Raw genomic sequence first — 24,019 nt, forward strand, 5'->3', positions numbered from 1 at the left:
AGGAGATCTGCATGGAGGAATGGGCCAAAATACCAGCAACAGTGTGTGAAAACCTTGTGAAGACTTACAGAAAACGTTTGACCTGTGTCATTGCCAACAAAGGGTATATAACAAAGTATTGAGAAACTTTTGTTATTGACCAAATACTTATTTTCCACCATAATTTGCAAATAAATTCATTAAAAATCCTACAATGTGATTTTCTGGATTTTTTTTCTCATTTTGTCTGTCACAGTTGACGTGTACCTTTGATGAAAATTACAGGCCTCTCTCATCTTTCTAAGTGGGAGAACTTGCACAATTGGTGGCTGACTAAATACTTTTTTTCCCCACTGTATAACCATAATATGACATTTGAAATGTCACTATTCCTTTGGAACTTTTGTGAGTGTAATGTTTACTTTTGATTATTATCTATTTCACTTGCTTTGGCAATGGAAACATATGTTTCCCATGCCAATAAAGCCCCTTAAATTGAAATTGAGAGAGAGAGAGAGAGAGAGCGAGAGAGAGAGAGAGAGAGAGAGAGAGAGAGAGAGAGAGAGAGAGAGAGAGAGAGAGAGAGAGAGAGAGAGAGAGAGGGAGAGAGAGAGAGAGAGAGAGAGAGATGACAGTTTGTGTATTTGCAGACAGGAGGACTCCCCGTTGATACGTTGATCATTTATCTGAAGGTTTATATATCTTAACGCTTTCCCCTCTACTTCCCTTTGATCCCCCTCTTTCCCCTCTCTCCTAACTCCCCCCAACCCCCTCGGTGTGTGTGGTCGGTCGACTGTTCCCTGTTCCATGAGGGATCAAACCAGTCCCAGAGTGTCACGATCGTCTGACGAAGGAGCAGACCAATACGCAGCGCGTTGAACGAACATGACTTTATTTGAGAAAAGTACACGAACGACAAAAACAATAAACAAAGACGACTAGTGAAGTCCACAGTACAAATACTGAAAACGGAACAAAAACCCACAAACACACAGTGAAACCACAACAGTTTAAATATGGCTCCCAATCAGAGATAACGAGCCGACAGCTGTCACTCGTTACCTCCGATTGGGAGTCACATGAATAATCAAGAACCACCACAACATAGAAATGCACAACTAGAAATCCCAACATAGAAATACACCCAAATGAAAATGAACAACCCTGGCTCCATAAATCAGAGTCCCTGGAGCCAGAGTGTCACAGTACCCCCTAAAGGTGCGAACTCCGGGCGCACCAGCATACAGTCTAGGGGAGGGTCTGGGTGGGCGTCTGTCCATGGTGGCGGCTCTGGCACTGGTCGTGGTCCCCACCCCACCATAGTCACTACCCGCTTACGTAGCCTCCTCCAAATGACCACCCTCCAATATAACCCCACTGGATTAAGGGGCAGCACCGGACTAAGAGGCAGCACCGGACTAAGGGGCAACACCGGACTAAGGGACAGCACCAGGAGAAGGGGCAGCACCAGGATAAGGGGCAGCACCCAGACTAAGGGGCAGCACCAGACTAAGGGGCAGCACCAGACTAAGGGGCAGCACCGGACTAAGGGGCAGCACCGGACTAAGGGGCAGCACCAGGATAAGGGGCAGCACCAGGATAAGGGGGCAGCACCAGGATAAGGGGCAGCACCAGGATAAGGGACAGCACAGGGCTAAGGGGCAGTACCGGACTAAATGGCGGATCCTGGCTGGCTGGCTCTGGCAGATCCTGGCTGGCTGGCGGATCCTGGCTGGCCGGCTCTGGCGGATCCTGGCTGGACGGCTCTGGCGGATCCTGGCTGGACGGCTCTGGCGGATCGGGCTCGGCGGATCCTGGCTGGATTGCTCTGGCGGATCCTGGCTGGACAGCTCTGGCGGATCCTGGCTGGACGGCTCATGGCTGGCTGACGGATCTGGCTGCTCATGGCTGGCTGACGGATCTGGCTGCTCATGGCTGGCTGACGGATCTGGCTGCTCATGGCTGGCGGAAGGCTCTGGCTGCTCATGGCTGGCTGACGGATCTGGCTGCTCATAGCTGGCGGAAGGCTCTGGCTGATCCTGTCTGGCGGAAGGCTCTGGCTGATCCTGTCTGGCGGAAGGCTCTGGCCCAGGTCGTGGTCCCCACCCCACCTTAGTCACTATCCGCTTCCGTAGCCCCCTCCACATGACCACCCCCCAACTAAACCCCACTGGATTAAGGGGCGGCACCGTACTAAGGGGCAGCACCGGACTAAGGGGCAGCACCGGACTAAGGGGCAGCCCTGGACTAAGGGACAGTACCTGACTAGCTGGCTCTGGCGGATCCTGGCTGGCTGGCTCTGGCGGATCCTGGCTGGACGGCTCTGGCGGATCCTGGCTGGACGGCTCTGGCGGATCCTGGCTGGCGGAAGGCTCTGGCTGATCCCGTCTGGCGGAAGGCTCTGGCTGATCCTGTCTGGCGGAAGGCTCTGGCTGATCCTGTCTGGCGGAAGGCTCTGGCTGATCCCGTCTGGCGGAAGGCTCTGGCTGATCCCGTCTGGCGGAAGGCTCTGGCTGATCCTGTCTGGCGGAAGGCTCTGGCTGATCCTGTCTGGCGGAAGGCTCTGGCTGATCCTGTCTGGCGGAAGGCTCTGGCTGATCCTGTCTGGCGGAAGGCTCTGGCTGATCCTGTCTGGCGGAAGGCTCTGGCTGATCCTGTCTGGCGGAAGGCTCTGGCTGCTCCTGTCTGGCGGAAGGCTCTGGCTGATCCTGTCTGGCGGAGAGCTCTAGCGGCTCCCGGTCTGGCGGACGGCTCTGAAGGCTCATGGCAGACGGGGCGGCTTTGCAGGCTCAGTACAGACGGGCAGTTCCTGCGGCGCTTTGCAGACGGACAGTTCAGACGGCGTTGGGCAGACGGGCAGTTCAGGCGCCGTTGGGCAGACGGGCAGTTCAGACGGCGTTGGGCAGACGGACAGTTCAGGCCCCGTTGGGCAGACGGCAGACTCTGGCCGTCTGAGGCGCACCGTAGGCCTGGTGCGTGGTGCCGGAACTGGAGGTACCGGGCTGAGGACACGCATCTCAGGGCTAGTGCGGGGAGAAGCAACAGGGCATTCTGGGCCCTGGGGACGCACCGTAGGCCTGATGCGTGGTGCCGGAACTGGAGGTACCGGGCTGAGGACACGCATCTCAGGGCTAGTGCGGAGAGAAGGAACAGGGCATGCTGGGCCCTGGGGACGCACCGTAGGCCTGATGCGTGGTGCCGGAACTGGAGGTACCGGGCTGAGGACACGCATCTCAGGGCTAGTGCGGGGAGCAGCAACAGGACGCACAGGACTCTGGGGACACACAGGAGGCTTGGTACGTGGTCTAGGCACTGGTGGGAAAGGGCTGGCGACGCGCACCGTATCCCTGGTGCGAGTGGCCGGAACAGGCCGGGCCGGGCTGGCGACGCGCACCGTATCCCTGGTGCGAGTGGCCGGAACAGGCCGGGCCGGGCTGGCGACGCGCACCGTATCCCTGGTGCGAGGGGCCGGAACAGGCCGCGCTGGGCTGGCGACGCGCACCGTATCCTTGGTGCGAGGAACAGGAACAGGCCGAGCCGGGCTGGAGACGCGCACCGTACACTTGGTGCGAGGGGTCGTAACAGGCCGGACCGTACTGGAGGCACACACCACTGGCTCTACCCCGGGAACTGGAACGGGCCGGACCGGACTGGTAATACACCCCAGTACCACTCGCCGTGCCTCTACATCTCCTTTCCCTACTTTGCCCAGTGACCCCCGTAACCTGGTTGCCCTTTGAATTCGCCCCTTCTCTGCCTCCGTCAGCCCTGTGGCAGCCTCCTGCTGCCCAGCCGCCAAGCCATGTGCCCCCCAAAAAACTTTTTGGGGTTGCCTCTCGACCTTCCGACGATGGCCCTGCTGACGCCGTTGCTCCTCTCGCCGTCGCCTCTCCACCGTTTCGCTCCATGGACGGCGATCCATCCCATCCAGGATCTCCTCCCAAGTCCAGGACCCCTTTCCGTCCAAAATCTCCTCCCATGTCCAGGAAGCCTTTGGAGCTGGGTCCTGTTGCCGCTTGACATGCTGCTTGGTCCTTTTAAGGTGGGTTTTTCTGTCACGATCGTCTGACGAAGGAGCAGACCAATACGCAGCGCGTTGAACGAACATGACTTTATTTGAGAAAAGTACACGAACGACAAAAACAATAAACAAAGACGACTAGTGAAGTCCACAGTACAAATACTGAAAACGGAACAAAAACCCACAAACACACAGTGAAACCACAACAGTTTAAATATGGCTCCCAATCAGAGATAACGAGCCGACAGCTGTCACTCGTTACCTCCGATTGGGAGTCACATGAATAATCAAGAACCACCACAACATAGAAATGCACAACTAGAAATCCCAACATAGAAATACACCCAAATGAAAATGAACAACCCTGGCTCCATAAATCAGAGTCCCTGGAGCCAGAGTGTCACACAGAGCTGACACACTGATAGTTTTAGCCCGTCTGTATGAAGCGCTGACACAATAAACTTTGTTAAAAGTATAGCTAAGACAAACTGTGCAGTTCAGCGCCCGAGCATGGAGAAGCTAGGGAGGCTACTTTACACACACACACACACATACGCACAAACACGCACGCACACACATTAGGCTGTCCTCATTAGGTTTTACCTTGCCAGGGAGAGCCAGGGAGTGCCAGGGAGAGTCAGGGAGAGGGAGTGCCAGGGAGAGTCAGGGAGAGGGAGAGCCAGGGGGAGCCAGGGAGAGCCATGGAGAGTCAGGGAGAGCCAGGGAGAGTCAGGGAGAGTCAAGGAGGGCCAGGGAGAGCTAGGTAGAGCCAGAGAGAGTCAGGGAGAGTCAAGGAGAGCCAGGGAGAGCCCGGGAGAGCCAGGGAGAGAGGTGCCTGGGGGAGAGAACTGGACGGAGGGGGAATGCGGTTAGCGGCGGAGGAGGTGGTGTGTGTGTGTGTGCTGTGCTTGCTTTTTTCTCTAAGAGAGGTTTTGACATCCACTGTGGTGCATACTGATGGCTTTCCAGTGCTTAAATCCCAAACTTGCATTCTTCTGAAAACACACATAAAGGCGTGTGCACATATTCATGTACACACTCACACACACACACACACACACACACACACATACACACACACACTTAACTGTTTTCAAAGTGCTGCATGTTCTCATTTTTTATATGCTGAGCCACTGAGAACTGCCTGGCGTGAGTTCAGGCTGAGGAGAGGAGGAGAAGCACTTACCAATTACGAATAACATGAATAACATGAATAACAAACACGTAATTGTTAACAAACTGTTTGAAACTTTAACTAAACATTATTCTCCACATGAACCATGAACACATAAACTGTAAAATCTAAACAAACCACACTAATTCTACCCATCACAAAACATCACAAAACATCTAGAAACATCACCAAATATCACCAAACACCATGAAACATCACCAAACATCACAAAACATCACCAAACGCCATGAAACATCACCAAACACCAAAAAACATCACCAAACATCATGAAGCATCACCAAACACCACAAAACATCACCAAACACCATGAAACATCACCAAACACCACCAAACATCACCAAACACCATGAAACATCACCAAACACCACAAAACAACACCAAACATCACCGAACATCACCAAACACCATGAAACATCTAAGCTGTATTTACTCAGATATCACAGCAGGAGTTTTACAGTTGAACTGGCAGGGCAGAGAGACAGACAGACAGACAGACAGACAGACAGGCAGGCAGGCAGGCAGGCAGGCAGGCAGGCAGGCAGGCAGGCAGAGATGCCGGGGGGGAGGGGGGAGGGAGAGAGAGGAGGGGGGAGGGGGAAGGAGAGAGAGAAGAGGGTGGGAGACAGAGGAGGGGGAGGGGGGAGGGAGGGAGGGAGAGAGGAGGGGGAGGGGGAGGGGGAGGGAGAGAGAGGGGGGGGGAGGGGAGAGAGAGGGAGAGAGAGGAAGGAGGGTGAGAGAGGAGAGAAGGAGGGGAGAGGGGGAGGGAGAGAGAAGAGAGAGGAGGGGAGAGGGAGGGAGAGGAGGAGGGGGAGGGGAGGGAGAGAGAGGAGGGGGGGAGGGAGAGAGGGGGGAGGGGGAGGGAGAGAGATGAGGAGGGAGCGAGAGAGAGGAGGGGGTGGGGGGAGGGAGAAGAGAGAGGAGGGAGAGAGGGGGGGAGGGAGAGAGGGGAGGGGAGAGAGAGGGAGGGAGGGAGGGAGGGAGGGAGAGAGGGAGAGAGAGGAGGGAGAGAGGAGGGGGGAGGGAGGGAGAGAGAGGAGGGGGGAGGGAGAGAGGAGGGAGGAGGGAGAGAGAGGAGGGGGGAGGGAGGAGGGAGAGAGATATACCTTCATGCATGTATATGACAAAAAAGATACTCACTTTTTCCCAATATCTACACTTCTACCCATAAGTAATGTAGTATCATCATAAAAATGACGTTTCAAATCAGTTATTGCAGTAGTTGTTCCACTGAGGCATAGCACATAAACATCACATAGCTACTTATCTAACAGATCACTGTGTAATGTTGTGTGTTGTAGCGTCTGCGGCGTAGCCTGCACCCGGGGCTGTTGAGGAGGATCTCTTCTACATGGACCACCACCACCTCAGCTACGGGCCTGCCCACCATCGAGCCTGGACCAGCACGCAGGGCCAGCATCAGCATCAAACCCTTCCACGAACCGCTCACCTGCAGGTAGGCTACAATACTGACCCCAACCCTCATCTTTACCCTAACCCTCTCAAACTATTCAACAGTACAAATACAGTAGCAGATATGAGCCAGCGTGGGTTAACCCTTTAGACGCCAATAGAATTCTAGAATGCTGCTATAGGTTCTAGAATGGGTTAAAAATAAGAAATTGTAATTGCACCGTAATTAGTGTAGTGATAATCACAACATTCCTGTCATCAGTAGGATATTATATATATTTACATTTTTGTCACGTAGCAGACACTCTTATCCAGAACCACAGTTAGTGCTTTCATCTTAAGTTAGCTAGGTGAGACAACTACATATCACAGTCGTAGTACATTTTCTCAAGTTATCAACAAAGCCATAACTCAGAGGGAATTGGGTTATGAAAAAAACATATTTCCATTTCACACAGGCGCATAATACACGGTTGTACATGTGTGAAACAGGACAAATATAAATATATGGGTTAGGTGGCTTGCTCAAGGGCACATCAAAGGATTGTTCACCTTGTAGGCTCTGGGATTCAAACTAGCGACCTTTCGGTTACTGGCCCAATGCTTTAACCCCCAGCTAAAGGAATTAAACTTGAATAACTAAGACATGGAAGACACTCTATTTTACATGAATTCTGCAGAGACGGGAATCAGAGCTGTGTGTGTAAGATATGGATGTAGGCCTATGGGATGTGTGTGTATTGGATGGGAGTTTTGATTGCATCTATAGGGTAGGGTCGATTATCTGGGCATCTGTATAAGTGGCTGCATTAAGTGGGCCTGTCTCGTGTGTGTGTGTGTGTGTGTGTGTGTGTGTGTGTGTGTGTGTGTGTGTGTGTGTGTTAATGTGTATTTGTGTTGCTGGGGGTCTTGGGAAACCTGCATGGAGAGGGAAGGCTGCATAGCATTGAGATGAGACTGATAAACTGAACTGAAAACAGCTGAAAACGTCCAGACAAGGCCACAGTCACACACTGTCTCACAGTCAGTATTTTCCCTGAACCAATTTGTAGTATATTATTTGTAATTTCCAACAGTAAATCTTCCCTAGATTGATGAATGATGCCGAGAATACACAAGCCTCTCACTTTCGGTATTATTATTGTGGTATAGTTCACATGGATCCATGTCCTTTAATAGTCTGTGTTCTGTAATTATAAGACGTTGTGGTCGGTTTGTGTTTAGGGAATGTCTCCACAGGGTCAACATTTCCCATGAATGGGTTACTATAATATGATTTATTGCTTGTGTTTTTAGCATGAGCTGATCTAACCGAGCTGATCTAACCGAGCTCATCCAACCGAGTTGATCTAACCAGCTGATCTAACCAGCTGATCGTGGTCCTCTGTAGCTCAGCTGGTAGAGCACGGCGCTTGTAACGCCAAGGTAGTGGGTTCGATCCTCGGGACCACCCATACACAAAAATGTATGCACGCATGACTGTAAGTCGCTTTGGATAAAAGCGTCTGCTAAATGGCATATTATTATTATTATCTAACCAGCTGATCTAACCAGCTGATCTAACCGAGCTCATCCAACCGAGTTGATCTAACCAGCTGATCTAACCAGCTGATCTAACCGAGCTGATCTAACAGAACTGATCTAACCGAGCGGATTTAACCGAGGTGATCTAACCAGCTGATCTAACCGAACTGATCTATCCGAGTTGATATAACCGAGCTGATCTAACCGAGCTGATCCAACCAAACTGATCTAACCAAACTGATCTAACCGAACTGATCTAACCATGCTTGAGCATAACAGATGATAGTGTGTGTGTGTGTGTGTGTGTGTGTGAGTGAGAGAGAGAGAGAGAGAGAGAGAGAGAGAGAGAGAGGGAGAGAGAGAGAGTGAGAGAGAGAGAGAGAGAGAGATGCGTGCCATGCATACAACCATGTTGAAGACTGTAACCAACGTTGCAACATTTATGAGAGAGCTTGTTCTCATTGTCTGTAGAAGATGAACCTAGACAGAACAGAGAACAGTTCTCTGCCTTCATGTTCCTGTCCTCCTTCTCCTTTACCCCTCAACACGCTCATGACATGGACATGAAAGGCCTCTCTGATGAAGACACACACACACATGCACGCAAACACACGCACGAATGCACATACACACACACTTACACGACAGGTCGACACGAAAGGTCTCTCTGACTGAGCATAAGTTTTGCCTGGAAATACAAACTTCCTGGCAACAGATGGTCCTCTGTGTGGGGGTGGAGTAACATGCAAACGGACATCAGAGGCAGGAATACAAATACCCCCACACACACAAGCACACACACACACACACTCACATACACACACTCACACATTCACATACGCTGGATGAAAAAAACTGGAAACTGGATGAAAAACAAATGTAAAATCTACCTACATCAAGTAATCTACCTACATCCAGTAATCTACCTACATCCAGTAATCTACCTACATCCAGTAATCTACCTACTTCCAGTAATCTACCTACTTCCAGTAATCTACCTACATCCAGTTATCTACCTACTTCCAGTAATCTGCCTACATCCAGTAATCTACCTACATCCAGTAATCTACCTACATCCAGTAATCTACCTACTTCCAGTAATCTACCTACATCCAGTAATCTACCTACATCCAGCAATCTACCTACTTCCAGTAATCTACCTACATCCAGTAATCTACCTACTTCCAGTAATCTACCTACTTCCAGTAATCTACCTACATGAAGTAATCTACTTACATCCAGTAATCTACCTACTTCCAGTAATCTGCCTACATCCAGTAATCTACCTACTCCGTCTACCTACATCCAGTAATCTACCTACATCCAGTAAACTACCTACTTCCAGTAATTTACCTACATCCAGTAATCTACCTACTTCCAGTAATCCACCTACCTACTTCCAGTAATCTATCTACCTACTTCCAGTAATCTACCTACTTCCAGTAATCTACCTACTTCCAGTAATCTACCTACTTCCAGTAATCTGTCTACATCCAGTAATCTACCTACATCCAGTAATCTACCTACATGAAGTAATCTACCTACATCCAGTAATCTACCTACTTCCAGTAATCTGCCTACATCCAGTAATCTACCTACTCCGTCTACCTACATCCAGTAATCTACCTACATCCAGTAAACTACGTACTTCCAGTAATCTACCTACTTCCAGTAATCTGTCTACATCCAGTAATCTACCTACATCCAGTAATCTACCTACATGAAGTAATCTACCTACATCCAGTAATCTACCTACTTCCAGTAATCTGCCTACATCCAGTAATCTACCTACTCCGTCTACCTACATCCAGTAATCTACCTACATCCAGTAAACTACGTACTTCCAGTAATCTACCTACATCCAGTAATCTACCTACTTCCAGTAATCCACCTACCTACTTCCAGTAATCTATCTACCTACTTCCAGTAATCTACCTACTTACAGTAATCTACCTACTTCCAGTAATCTACCTACTTCCAGTAATCTACCTACATCCAGTAATCTACCTACTTCCAGTAATCTACCTACATCCAGTAATCTACCTATATCCAGTATTCTACCTTCTTCCAGTAATCTACCTACCTCCAGTAATATGTCTACATCTAGTAATCTACCTACTCAGTCTACCTACTTCCAGTAATTTATCTACCTACTTCCAGTAATCAACTACTTCCAGTAATCTACCTACTTCCAGTGATCTACCTACTTCCAGTATTCTACCTACTTCCAGTGATCTACCTACTTCCAGTAATCTACCTACTTCCAGTGATCTACCTACAACCAGTAATCTAGCTACTTCCAGTAATATGTCTACATCCAGTAATCTACCTACTCAGTCTACCTACTTCCAGTAATTTAACTACCTACTTCCAGTAATATACCTACTTCCAGTAATCTACCTACTTCAAGTAATCTACCTACTTCCAGTAATCTGTCTACATCCAGTAATCTACCTACTTCCAGTAATCTACCTACTTCCAGTATTATACCTAATTCCAGTAATCTACCTACTTCAGGTAATCTACCTACTTCCAGTAATCTACCTACTTCCAGTAATCTACCTACATGAAGTAATCTACCTACATCCAGTAATCTACCTACATCCAGTAAACTACCTACTTCCAGTAATCTACCTACATCCAGTAATCTACCTACTTCCAGTAATCCACCTACCTACTTTCAGTAATCTATCTACCTACTTCCAGTAATCTGTCTACATCCAGTAATCTACCTACATCCAGTAATCTACCTACATCCAGTAATCTACCTATTTCCAATAATCTGCCTACATCCAGTAATCTACCTACTCCGTCAACCTACATCCAGTAATCTACCTACTTCCAGTAATCTACCTAATTCCAGTAATCTACCTACTTCCAGTAATCTACCTACATCCAGTAATCTACCTACTTCCAGTAATCCACCTACCTACTTCCAGTAATCTATCTACCTACTTCCAGTAATCTACCTTCTTCTAGTAATCTACCTACCCCGTCTACCTTCTTCCAGTAATCTACATACTCCGTCTACCTTCTTCCAGTAATCTATCTACGCTGTCTCCCTTCTTCCAGTAATCTACCTATTCCGTCTACCTTCTTCCAGTATTCTACCTACTCCGTCTACCTTCTTCTAGTAATCTACCTACTCCATCTCCCTTCTTCCAGTAATCTAACTACATCCAGTAATCTACCTACATCCAGTAATCTACCTACTTCCAGAAATCTACCTACAACCAGTAATCTACCTACTTCCATTAATCTACCTACATCCAGTAATCTACCTACATCCAGTAATCTACCTACTTCCAGTAATCTGCCTACATCCAGTAATCTACCTACTCCGTCAACCTACATCCAGTAATCTACCTACTTCCAGTAATCTACCTACATCCAGTAATCTACCTACATCCAGTAATCTACCTACTTCCAGTAATCTACCTACATCCAGTAATCTACCTACTTCCAGTAATCTACCTACATCCAGTAAATCTACCTACATCCAGTAATCTACCTACTTCCAGTAATCTGCCTACATCCAGTAATCTACCTATTCCGTCTACCTACATCCAGTAATCTACCTACTTCAAGTAATCTACCTAATTCCATTAATCTACCTTATTCCAGTAATCTACCTACTTAAAGTAATCTAACTACATCCAGTAATCTACCTGCATCCAGTAATCTACCTACTTCCAGTAATCTACCTACATCCAGTAATCTACCTACTTACAGTAATCTACCTACATCCAGTAATCTACCTACATCCAGAAATCTACCTACTTCCAGTAATCTACCTACATCCAGTAATCTACATACTTCCAGTAATCTACCTACATCCAGTAATCTACCTACATCCAAAAATCTACCTACTTCCAGTAATCTGTCTACATCCATTAATCTACCTACTTCCAGTAATCTACCTACATCCAGTAATCTACCTACTTCCAGTAATCTATCTACCTCCAGTAATATGTCTACATCCAGTAATCTACCTACTCCGTCTACATACTCTGTCTACCTACATCCAGTAATCTACCTACTTCCAGTAATATACCTACTTCCAGTAATCTGCCTACATCCAGTAATCTACCTACTTCCAGTAATCTACCTACATCCAGTAATCTACCTACTTCAAGTAATCTACCTACATCCAGTAATCTACCTACATCCAGTAATCTACCTACATCCAGTAATCTACCTACATCCAGTAATCTACCGACATCCAGTAATCTACCTACTTTCAGTAATCTACCTACCTCCAGTAATATGTCTACATCCGGTAATCTACCTGCATCAGTCTACCTACTTCCAGTAATATCTACCTACTTCCAGTAATCTACCTACTTCCAGTAATATACCTACTTCCAGTAATCTACCTACTTCCAGTAATCTACCTACAACCAGTAATCTAGCTACTTCCAGTAATATGTCTACATCCAGTAATCTACCTACTCAGTCTAACTACTTCCAGTAATCTACCTACTTCCAGTAATATACCTACTTCCAGTAATCTACCTACTTCCAGTAATCTACCTACTTCCAGTAATCTATCTACATCCAGTAATCTACCTACTTCCAGTAATCTACCTACTTCCAGTATTCTACCTAATTCCAGTAATCTACCTACTTCAGGTAATCTACCTACATCCAGTAATCTACCTACTTCAGTAATCTACCTACATGCAGTAATCTACCTACATCCAGTAATCTACCTACATCCAGTAATCTACCTACTTCCAGTAATCTACCTACATCCAGTAATCTACCTACTTCCAGTAATCCACCTACCTACTTTCAGTAATCTATCTACCTACTTCCAGCAATCTACCTACATCCAGTAATCTACCTACTTCCAGTAATCCACCTACCTACTTCCAGTAATCTATCTACCTACTTCCAGTAATCTGTCTACATCCAGTAATCTACCTACATCCAGTAATCTACCTACATCCAGTAATCTACCTACTTCCAATAATCTGCCTACATCCAGTAATCTACCTACTCCGTCAACCTACATCCAGTAATCTACCTACTTCCAGTAATCTACCTACATTCCAGTAATCTACCTACTTCCAGTAATCTACCTACATCCAGTAATCTACCTACTTCCAGTAATCCACCTACCTACTTCCAGTAATCTATCTACCTACTTCCAGTAATCTACCTTCTTCTAGTAATCTACCTACCCCGTCTACCTTCTTCCAGTAATCTACATACTCCGTCTACCTTCTTCCAGTAATCTATCTACGCTGTCTCCCTTCTTCCAGTAATCTACCTATTCCGTCTACCTTCTTCCAGTAATCTACCTACTCCGTCTACCTTCTTCTAGTAATCTACCTACTCCATCTCCTATCTTCCAGTAATCTAACTACATCCAGTAATCTACCTACATTCAGTAATCTGCCTACATCCAGTAATCTACCTACTCTGTCAACCTACATCCAGTAATCTACCTACTTCCAGTAATCTACCTACATCCAGTAATCTAACTACATCCAGTAATCTACCTACATTCAGTAATCTGCCTACATCCAGTAATCTACCTACTCTGTCAACCTACATCCAGTAATCTACCTACTTCCAGTAATCTACCTACATCCAGTAATCTACCTACATCCAGTAATCTACCTACTTCCAGTAATCTACCTACATCCAGTAATCTACCTACTTCCAGTAATCTACCTACATCCAGTAATCTACCTACTTCCAGTAATCTACCTAATTCCAGTAATCAACCTAATTCCAGTAATCTAACTACATCCAGTAATCTACCTACATCCAGTAATCTACCTACTTCAAGTAATCTACCTAATTCCAGTAATCTACCTTATTCCAGTAATCTACCTACTTAAAGTAATCTAACTACATCCAGTAATCTACCTACATCCAGTAATCTACCTACTTCCAGTAATCTACCTACATCCAGTAATCTACCTACTTACAGTAATCTACCTACATCCAGTAATCTACCTACATCCAGAAATCTACCTACTTCCAGTAATCTACCTACATCCAGTAATCTACATACTTCCAGTAATCTACCTACATCCAGTAATCTACCTACATCCAAAAATCTACCTACTTCCAGTAATCTGTCTACATCCATTAATCTACCTACTTCCAGTAATCTACCTACATCCAGTAATCTACCTACTTCCAGTAATCTATCTACCTCCAGTAATATGTCTACATCCAGTAATCTACCTACTCCGTCTACCTACTCCGTCTACCTACATCCAGTAATCTACCTACTTCCAGTAATATACCTACTTCCAGTAATCTGCCTACATCCAGTAATCTACCTACTTCCAGTAATCTACCTACATCCAGTAATCTACCTACTTCCAGTAATCTACCTACATCCAGTAATCTACCTACATCCAGTAATCTACCTACATCCAGTAATCTACCTACATCCAGTAATCTACCTACATCCAGTAATCTACCTACTTTCAGTAATCTACCTACCTCCAGTAATATGTCTACATCCGGTAATCTACCTGCTCAGTCTACCTACTTCCAGTAATTTATCTACCTACTTCCAGTAATCTACCTACTTCCAGTAATATACCTACTTCCAGTAATCTACCTACTTCCAGTGATCTACCTACATCCAGTAATCTACCTACTTCCAGTACTATCTACATCCAGTAATCTACCTACTCCAGTATCTACCTACTTCCAGTAATCTACCTACTTCCAGTAATCTACCTACTTCCAGTAATCTACCTACATTCAGTAATCTACCTACTTCCAGTAATCTGCCTACATCCAGTAATCTACCTACTTCCAGTAATCTACCTACTTCCAGTAATCTACCTACATTCCAGTAATCTACCTACTTCCAGTAATCTGCCTACTTCCAGTAATCTACCTACTTCCAGTAATCTACCTACATCCAGTAATCTACCTACATCCAGTAATCTACCTACATCCAGTAATCTACCTACTTCCAGTAATCTACCTACATCCAGTAATCTACCTACTTCCAGTAATCTACCTACTTTCAGTAATTGTCTACCTACTTCCAGTAATCTACCTACATCCAGTAATCTACCTACTTCCAGTAATCTACCTACATCCAGTAATCTACCTACTTCCAGTAATCTGTCTACATCCAGTAATCTACCTACTTCCAGTAATCTACCTACATCCAGTAATCTACCTACTTCCAGTAATCTGCCTACATCCAGTAATCTACCTACTTCACCACTCAGTAATCTACCTACTTCCAGTAATCTACCTACATTCCAGTAATCTACCTACTTCCAGTAATCTACCTACATCCAGTAATCTACCTACTTCCAGTAATCCACTACCTACATCCAGTAATCTATCTACCTACTTCCAGTAATCTACCTTCTTCCAGTAATCTACCTACCCGGTCTACCTTCTTCCAGTAATCTACATACTCCGTCTACCTACTTCCAGTAATCTACCTACATCGTGATCTACCTACTTCCAGTAATCTACCTATCCGTCTACCTACTTCCAGTAATCTACCTACTCCGTCTACCTACTTCTAGTAATCTACCTACTCCATCTCCTTCTTCCAGTAATCTACCTACATCCAGTAATCTACCTACTGTCACCTACATCCAGTAATCTACCTACTTCCAGTAATCTACCTACATCCAGTAATCTACCTACATCCAGTAATCTACCTACTTCCAGTAATCTACCTACATCCAGTAATCTACCTACTTCCAGTAATCTACCTACATCCAGTAATCTACCTACATCCAGTAATCTACCTACTTCCAGTAATCTGCCTACATCCAGTAATCTACCTACTCCGTCTACCTACATCCAGTAATCTACCTACTTCCAGTAATCTACCTACTTCCAGTAATCTACCTACTTCCAGTAATCTACCTACTTCCAGTAATCTACCTACATCCAGTAATCTACCTACATCCAGTAATCTACCTACTTCCAGTAATCTACCTACATCCAGTAATCTACCTACTTCCAGTAATCTACCTACATCCAGTAATCTACCTACATCCAGTAAATCTACCTGCTTCAGTAATCTACCTACATCCAGTAATCTACCTACTTCCAGTAATCTACCTACATCCAGTAATCTACCTACATCCAGTAATCTACCTACTTCCAGTAATCTGCCTACATCCAGTAATCTACCTACTTCCAGTAATCTACCTACATCCAGTAATCTACCTACTTCCAGTAATCTATCTACCTCCAGTAATATGTCTACATCCAGTAATCTACCTACTCCGTCTACATACTCTGTCTACCTACATCCAGTAATCTACCTACTTCCAGTAATATACCTACTTCCAATAATCTGCCTACATCCAGTAATCTACCTACTTCCATTAATCTACCTACATCCAGTAATCTACCTACTTCAAGTAATCTACCTACATCCAGTAATCTACCTACATCCAGTAATCTACCTACATCCAGTAATCTACCTACATCCAGTAATCTACCTACATCCAGTAATCTACCTACTTCCAGTAATCTACCTACCTCCAGTAATATGTCTACATCCGGTAATCTACCTGCTCAGTCTACCTACTTCCAGTAATTTATCTACCTACTTCCAGTAATCTACCTACTTCCAGTAATATACCTACTTCCAGTAATCTACCTACTTCCAATAATCTACCTACTTCCAGTGATCTACCTACTTCCAGTAATCCACCTACCTACTTCCAGTAATCTATCTACCTACTTCCAGTAATCTACCTTCTTCCAGTAATCTACCTACTTCCAGTAATCTAACTACATCCAGTAATCTACCTACATCCAGTAATCTACCTACTTCCAGTAATCTACCTACATCCAGTAATCTACCTACTTCCAGTAATCTGCCTACATCCAGTAATCTACCTACTTCCAGTAATCTATCTACATCCAGTAATCTGCCTACTTCCAGTAATCTATCTACCTCCAGTAATATGTCTACATCCAGTAATCTACCTACTCCGTCTACCTACTCTGTCTACCTACATCCAGTAATCTACCTACTTCCAGTAATCTACCTACTTCCAGTAATCTGCCTACATCCAGTAATCTACCTACTTCCAGTAATCTACCTACATCCAGTAATCTACCTACTTCAAGTAATCTACCTACATCCAGTAATCTACCTACTTCCAGTAATCTACCTACATCCAGTAATCTACCTACATCCAGTAATCTACCTACTTCCAGTAATCTACCTACATCCAGTAATCTACCTACTTCCAGTAATCACCTACCTACTTCCAGTAATCTATCTACCTACTTCCAGTAATCTACCTTCTTCCAGTAATCTACCTATCCCGTCTACCTTCTTCCAGTAATCTACATACTCCGTCTACCTACTTCCAGTAATCTACATACTTCCAGTGATCTACCTACTTCCAGTAATTCACCAACCTACTTCCAGTAATCTATCTACCTACTTCCAGTAATCTACCTTCTTCCAGTAATCTACCTACTTCCAGTAATCTAACTACATCCAGTAATCTACCTACATCCAGTAATCTACCTACTTCCAGTAATCTACCTACATCCAGTAATCTACCTACTTCCAGTAATCTGCCTACATCCAGTAATCTACCTACTTCCAGTAATCTACCTACATCCAGTAATCTACCTACTTCCAGTAATCTACCTACTTCAGTAATATGTCTACATCCAGTAATCTACCTACTCGTCTACCACTCAGATCTACCTACATCCAGTAATCTACCTACTTCCAGTAATCTACCTACTTCCAGTAATCTACCTACTTCCAGTAATCTACCTACTTCCAGTAATCTACCTACATCCAGTAATCTACCTACTTCAGTAATCTACAACATCCAGTAATCTACCTACTTCCAGTAATCTACCTACTCCAGTAATCTAGCCTACATCCAGTAATCTACCTACTTCCAGTAATCTACCTACATCCAGTAATCTACCTACATCCAGTAATCTACCTACATCCAGATCTACCTACTTCCAGTAATCTACCTACTCCAGTAATCTACCTACTTCCAGTAATCTGCCTACTTCCAGTAATCTACCTACTTCCAGTAATCTACCTACTTCGGTAATCTACCTACTTCCAGTAATCTATCTACCTACTTCCAGTAATCTACCTACTTCCAGTAATCTACCTACTTCCAGTAATCTACCTACATCCAGTAATCTACCTACATCCAGTAATCTACCTACTTCCAGTAATCTACCTACATCCAGTAATCTACCTACTTCCAGTAATCTGCCTACATCCAGTAATCTACCTACTTCCAGTAATCTACCTACATCCAGTAATCTACCTACATTCAGTAATCTACCTACATCCAGTAATCTAGCCTACATCCAGTAATCTACCTACTTCCAGTAATCTACCTACTCCAGTAATCTACCTACTTCCAGTAATCTACCTACATTCAGTAATCTACCTACATCCAGTAATCTACCTACTTCCAGTAATCTACCTACATCCAGTAATCTACCTACATCCAGTAATCTACCTACTTCAGTAATCTACCTACATCCAGTAATCTACCTACTTCCAGTAATCTACCTACTCCAGTAATCTGCCTACCCGGTAATCTACGTACCTACTTCCAGTAATCTACCTACTTCAGTAATCTACCTACATCCAGTAATCTACCTACTCATCCGTCTAATCTACCTACTTCCAGTAATCTACCTACTTCAGTAATCTACCTACTTCCAGTAATCTACCTACTTCCAGTAATCTACCTACATCCAGTAATCTACCTACTTCCAGTAATCTACCTACATCCAGTAATCTACCTACTTCCAGTAATCTACCTACATCCGGTAATCTACCTACTTCCAGTAATCTACCTACATCCAGTAATCTACCTACTTCCAGTAATCTACCTACATCCAGTAATCTACCTACATCCAGTAATCTACCTACATTCCAGTAATCTGCCTACATCCAGTAATCTACCTACTTCCAGTAATCTACCTACATCCAGTAATCTACCTACTTCCAGTAATCTACCTACATCCAGTAATCTACCTACTTCCAGTAATCTACCTACATCCAGTAATCTACCTACATCCAGTAATCTACCTACTTCCAGTAATCTAACTACATCCAGTAATCTACCTACATTCAGTAATCTGCCTACATCCAGTAATCTACCTACTCCGTCTACCTACATCCAGTAATCTACCTACTTCCAGTAATCTACCTAATTCCAGTAATCTACCTACTTCCAGTAATCTACCTACATCCAGTAATCTACCTACATCCAGTAATCTACCTACTTCCAGTAATCTACCTACTTCCAGTAATCTACCTACTTCCAGTAATCTACCTACTTACAGTAATCTGCCTACATCCAGTAATCTACCTACTTCCAGTAATCTACCTACATCCAGTAATCTACCTACTTCCAGTAATCTGCCTACATCCAGTAATCTACCTACATCCAGTAATCTACCTACTTCCAGTAATCTACCTACATCCAGTAATCTACCTACTTCCAGTAATCTGCCTACTTCCAGTAATCTACCTACTTCGGTAATCTACCCTCCGTAATCTACTTCCAGTAATCTACCTACTTCCGGTAATCTACCTACTTCCAGTAATCTACCTACTTCCAGTAATCTACCTACATCCAGTAATCTACCTACTTCCAGTAATCTACCTACATCCAGTAATCTACCTACATCCAGTAATCTACCTACTTCCAGTAATCTACCTACATCCAGTAATCTACCTACTTCCAGTAATCTATCCTACTTCCAGTAATCTACCTACTTCCAGTAATCTACCTACTTCAGTAATCTGCCTACCAGTATCTACCTTCTTCCAGTAATCTACCTACATCTGTGTACCTGCTTCCAGTAATCTATCTACGTCCTACTTCCAGTAATCTACCTACTCCGTCTACCTACTTCCAGTAATCTACCTACTCCGTCTACCTACTTCAGTAATCTACCTGCCACTTCCAGTAATCTACCTACTTCAGTAATCCACCATTTCCAGTAATCTACCTACATCCAGTAATCTACCTACTTCCAGTAATCTACCTACATCCAGTAATCTGCCTACTTCCAGTAATCTACCTACATCCAGTAATCTACCTACTTCCTGTAATCTACCTACATCCAGTAATCTACCTACATCCAGTAATCTACCTACTTCCAGTAATCTACCTACATCCAGTAATCTACCTACTTCCAGTAATCTACCTACTCCAGTAATCTACCTACATCCAGTAATCTACCTACTTCCAGTAATCTACCTACATCCAGTAATCTACCTACATCCAGTAATCTACCTACATCCAGTAATCTACCTACATCCAGTAATCTACCTACTTCCAGTAATCTGCCTACATCCAGTAATCTACCTACTTCCAGTAATCTACCTACATCCAGTAATCTACCTACTTCCAGTAATCTACCTACCTCCAGTAATATGCCTACATCCAGTAATCTACCTACTCGGTCAGTCATCTGCCTACATCCAGTAATCTACCTACTTCCAGTAATCTACCTACTTCCAGTAATCTACCTACATCCAGTAATCTACCTACTTCCAGTAATCTACCTACATCCAGTAATCTACCTACTTCCAGTAATCTACCTACTCAGTAATCTACCTACATCCAGTAATCTACCTACATCCAGTAATCTACCTACATCCAGTAATCTACCTACATCCAGTAATCTACCTACTTCAGTAATCTACCTACTCCAGTAATATGTCTACATCCGGTAATCTACCTGCTCAGTCTACCTACTTCCAGTAAATCTACCTACTTCCAGTAATCTACCTACTTCCAGTAATATACCTACTTCAGTAATCTACCTACTTCCAGTAATCTACCTACTTCCAGTGATCTACCTACTTCCAGTAATCTACCTACCTACTTCAGTAATCTACCTACTTCCAGTAATCTACCTACTTCAGTAATCTACCTACTTCCAGTAATCTAACTACATCCAGTAATCTACCTACATCCAGTAATCTACCTACTTCAGTGAATCTACCTACATCCAGTAATCTACCTACATCCGGTAATCTGCCTACTTCCAGTAATCTACCTACATCCAGTAAACTACCTACTTCCAGTAATCTATCTACATCCAGTAATCTGCCTACATCCAGTAATCTACCTACATCTACTCTGTAATCTACCTACATCCAGTAATCTACCTACTTCCAGTAATCTACCTACTTCCAGTAATCTGCCTACATCCAGTAATCTACCTACTTCCAGTAATCTACCTACATCCAGTAATCTACCTACTTCCAGTAATCTACCTACATCCAGTAATCTACCTACTTCCAGTAATCTACCTACATCCAGTAATCTACCTACATCCAGTAATCTACCTACTTCCAGTAATCTACCTACATCCAGTAATCTACCTACTTCCAGTAATACTACCTACATTCAGTAATCTACCACTCTACATCCAGTAATCTACCTATCTTCCAGTAATCTACCTACATCCAGTAATCTACCTACACATCCAGTAATCTACCTACTTCCAGTAATCTACCTACTTCCAGTAATCTTCTACCTACTTCCAGTAATCTACCTTCTTCCAGTAATCTACCTACTTCCAGTAATCTACCTACATCCAGTAATCTACCTACTTCCAGTATACTACTTCCAGTAATCTACCTACTTCCAGTAATCTACCTACCTATTTCCAGTAATCTACCTTCCAGTAATCTACCTACCTCGCGGTCTACCTTCTTCCAGTAATCTACATACTCCTGTACCTTCTTCCAGTAATCTATTACGCTATCTCCCTTCTTCCAGTAATCTACCTACTCCGTCTACCTTCTTCCAGTAATCTACCTACTCGAGCTCACCTTCTTCCAGTAATCTACCTACTCTTCCAGTAATCTTACCACATCCAGTAACTACCTACTTCAGTAATCTACCTACATCCAGTAATCTACCTACTCCGTCAACATACATCCAGTAATCTGCCTACTTCCAGTAATCTACCTAATTCCAGTAATCTACCTACTTCCAGTAATCTACCTACATCCAGTAATCTACCTACATCCAGTAATCTACCTACTTCCAGTAATCTACCTACATCCAGTAATCTATCTACTTCCAGTAATATACCTACATCCAGTAATCTACCTACATCCAGTAATCTACGTACTTCCAGTAATCTGCCTACATCCAGTAATCTACCTACTCCGTCTAAATACATCCAGTAATCTACCTACTTCCAGTAATCTACCTAATTCCAGTAATCAACCAAATTCCAGTAATCTAACTACATCCAGTAATCTACCTACATCCAGTAATCTACCTACTTCCAGTAATCTACCTACATCCAGTAATCTACCTACTTCCAGTAATCTACCTACATCCAGTAATCTACCTACTTCCAGTAATCTACCTACCTCCAGTAATATGTCTACATCCAGTAATCTATCTACTCCGTCTACCTACATCCAGTGATCTACCTACTTCTAGTAATCTACCTACTTCCATAATATATCTACATCCAGTAATCTACCTACATCCAGTAATCTACCTACTTCCAGTAATCTGCCTACATCCAGTAATCTACCTACTTCCAGTAATCTACCTACATCCAGTAATCTACCTACTTCCAGTAATCTACCTACCTCCAGTAATATGTCTACATCCAGTAATCTATCTACTCCGTCTACCTACATCCAGTGATCTACCTACTTCTAGTAATCTACCTACTTCCAGTGATCTCCCTACATCCAGTAATCCACCTACTTCCAGTAATATACCTACATCCAGTAATCTACCTACTTCTAGTAATCTACCTACATCCAGTAATCTACCTACTTCCAGTAATCTACCTACATCCAGTAATCTACCTACATCCAGTAATCTACCTACTTCCAGTAATCTACCTACATCCAGTAATCAACCTACTTCCAGTAATCTACCTACCTCCAGTAATATGTCTACATCCGGTAATCTGCCTGCTCAGTATACCTACTTCCAGTAATTTATCTACCTACTTCCAGTAATCTACCTACTTACAGTAATCTACCTACTTCCAGTGATCTACCTACTTCCAGTAATCTACCTATACCTACTTCCAGTAATCTACCTACATCCAGTAATCTACCTACTCAGTCTACCTACATCCAGTAATCTGTCTACATCCAGTAATCTACCTACTTCCAGTAATCTACCTACATCCAGTAATCTACCTACATCCAGTAAATTACCTACTTCCAGTAATCTGCCTACATCCAGTAATCTACCTACTCCGTCTAAATACATCCAGTAATCTACCTACTTCCAGTAATCTACCTAATTCCAGTAATCAACCAAATTCCAGTAATCTAACTACATCCAGTAATCTACCTACATCCAGTAATCTACCTACTTCCAGTAATCTACCTACATCCAGTAATCTACCTACTTCAGTAATCTACCACATCCAGTAATCTACCTACTTCCAGTAATCTACCTACCTCCAGTAATATGTCTACATCCAGTAATCTATCTACTCCGTCTACCTACATCCAGTGATCTACCTACTTCTAGTAATCTACCTACTTCCATAATATATCTACATCCAGTAATCTACCTACATCCAGTAATCTACCTACTTCCAGTAATCTGCCTACATCCAGTAATCTACCTACTTCCAGTAATCTACCTACATCCAGTAATCTACCTACTTCCAGTAATACCTACCAGTAATATGTCTACATCCAGTAATCATCTACTCCGTCTACCTACATCCAGTGATCTACCTACTTCTAGTAATCTACCTACTTCCATAATATATCTACATCCAGTAATCTACCTACATCCAGTAATCTACCTACTTCCAGTAATCTACCTACATCCAGTAATCTACCTACATCCAGTAATCTACCTACTTCCAGTAATCTACCTACATCCAGTAATCAACCTACT

The 24,019-nt window shown here is 44.0% G+C and overlaps 1 protein-coding gene across 1 annotated transcript in view; it reads left to right on the forward strand.

The window, feature by feature from the left end:
• The window catches only part of LOC121531553 (cGMP-inhibited 3',5'-cyclic phosphodiesterase A-like), a 262,796-nt gene that overhangs the window by 210,525 nt on the left and 28,252 nt on the right, over positions 1-24,019 (forward strand). The window contains exon 5 of the mRNA XM_041836813.2: positions 6,494-6,648. Within this exon, the coding sequence (XP_041692747.1) occupies positions 6,494-6,648 (155 nt within the window). The remainder of the gene's footprint in view (positions 1-6,493; positions 6,649-24,019) is intronic.

This window comes from Coregonus clupeaformis, chromosome 19, assembly GCF_020615455.1.
Source record: "Coregonus clupeaformis isolate EN_2021a chromosome 19, ASM2061545v1, whole genome shotgun sequence".
In the NCBI taxonomy this organism is placed as follows: Eukaryota; Metazoa; Chordata; class Actinopteri; order Salmoniformes; family Salmonidae; genus Coregonus; species Coregonus clupeaformis.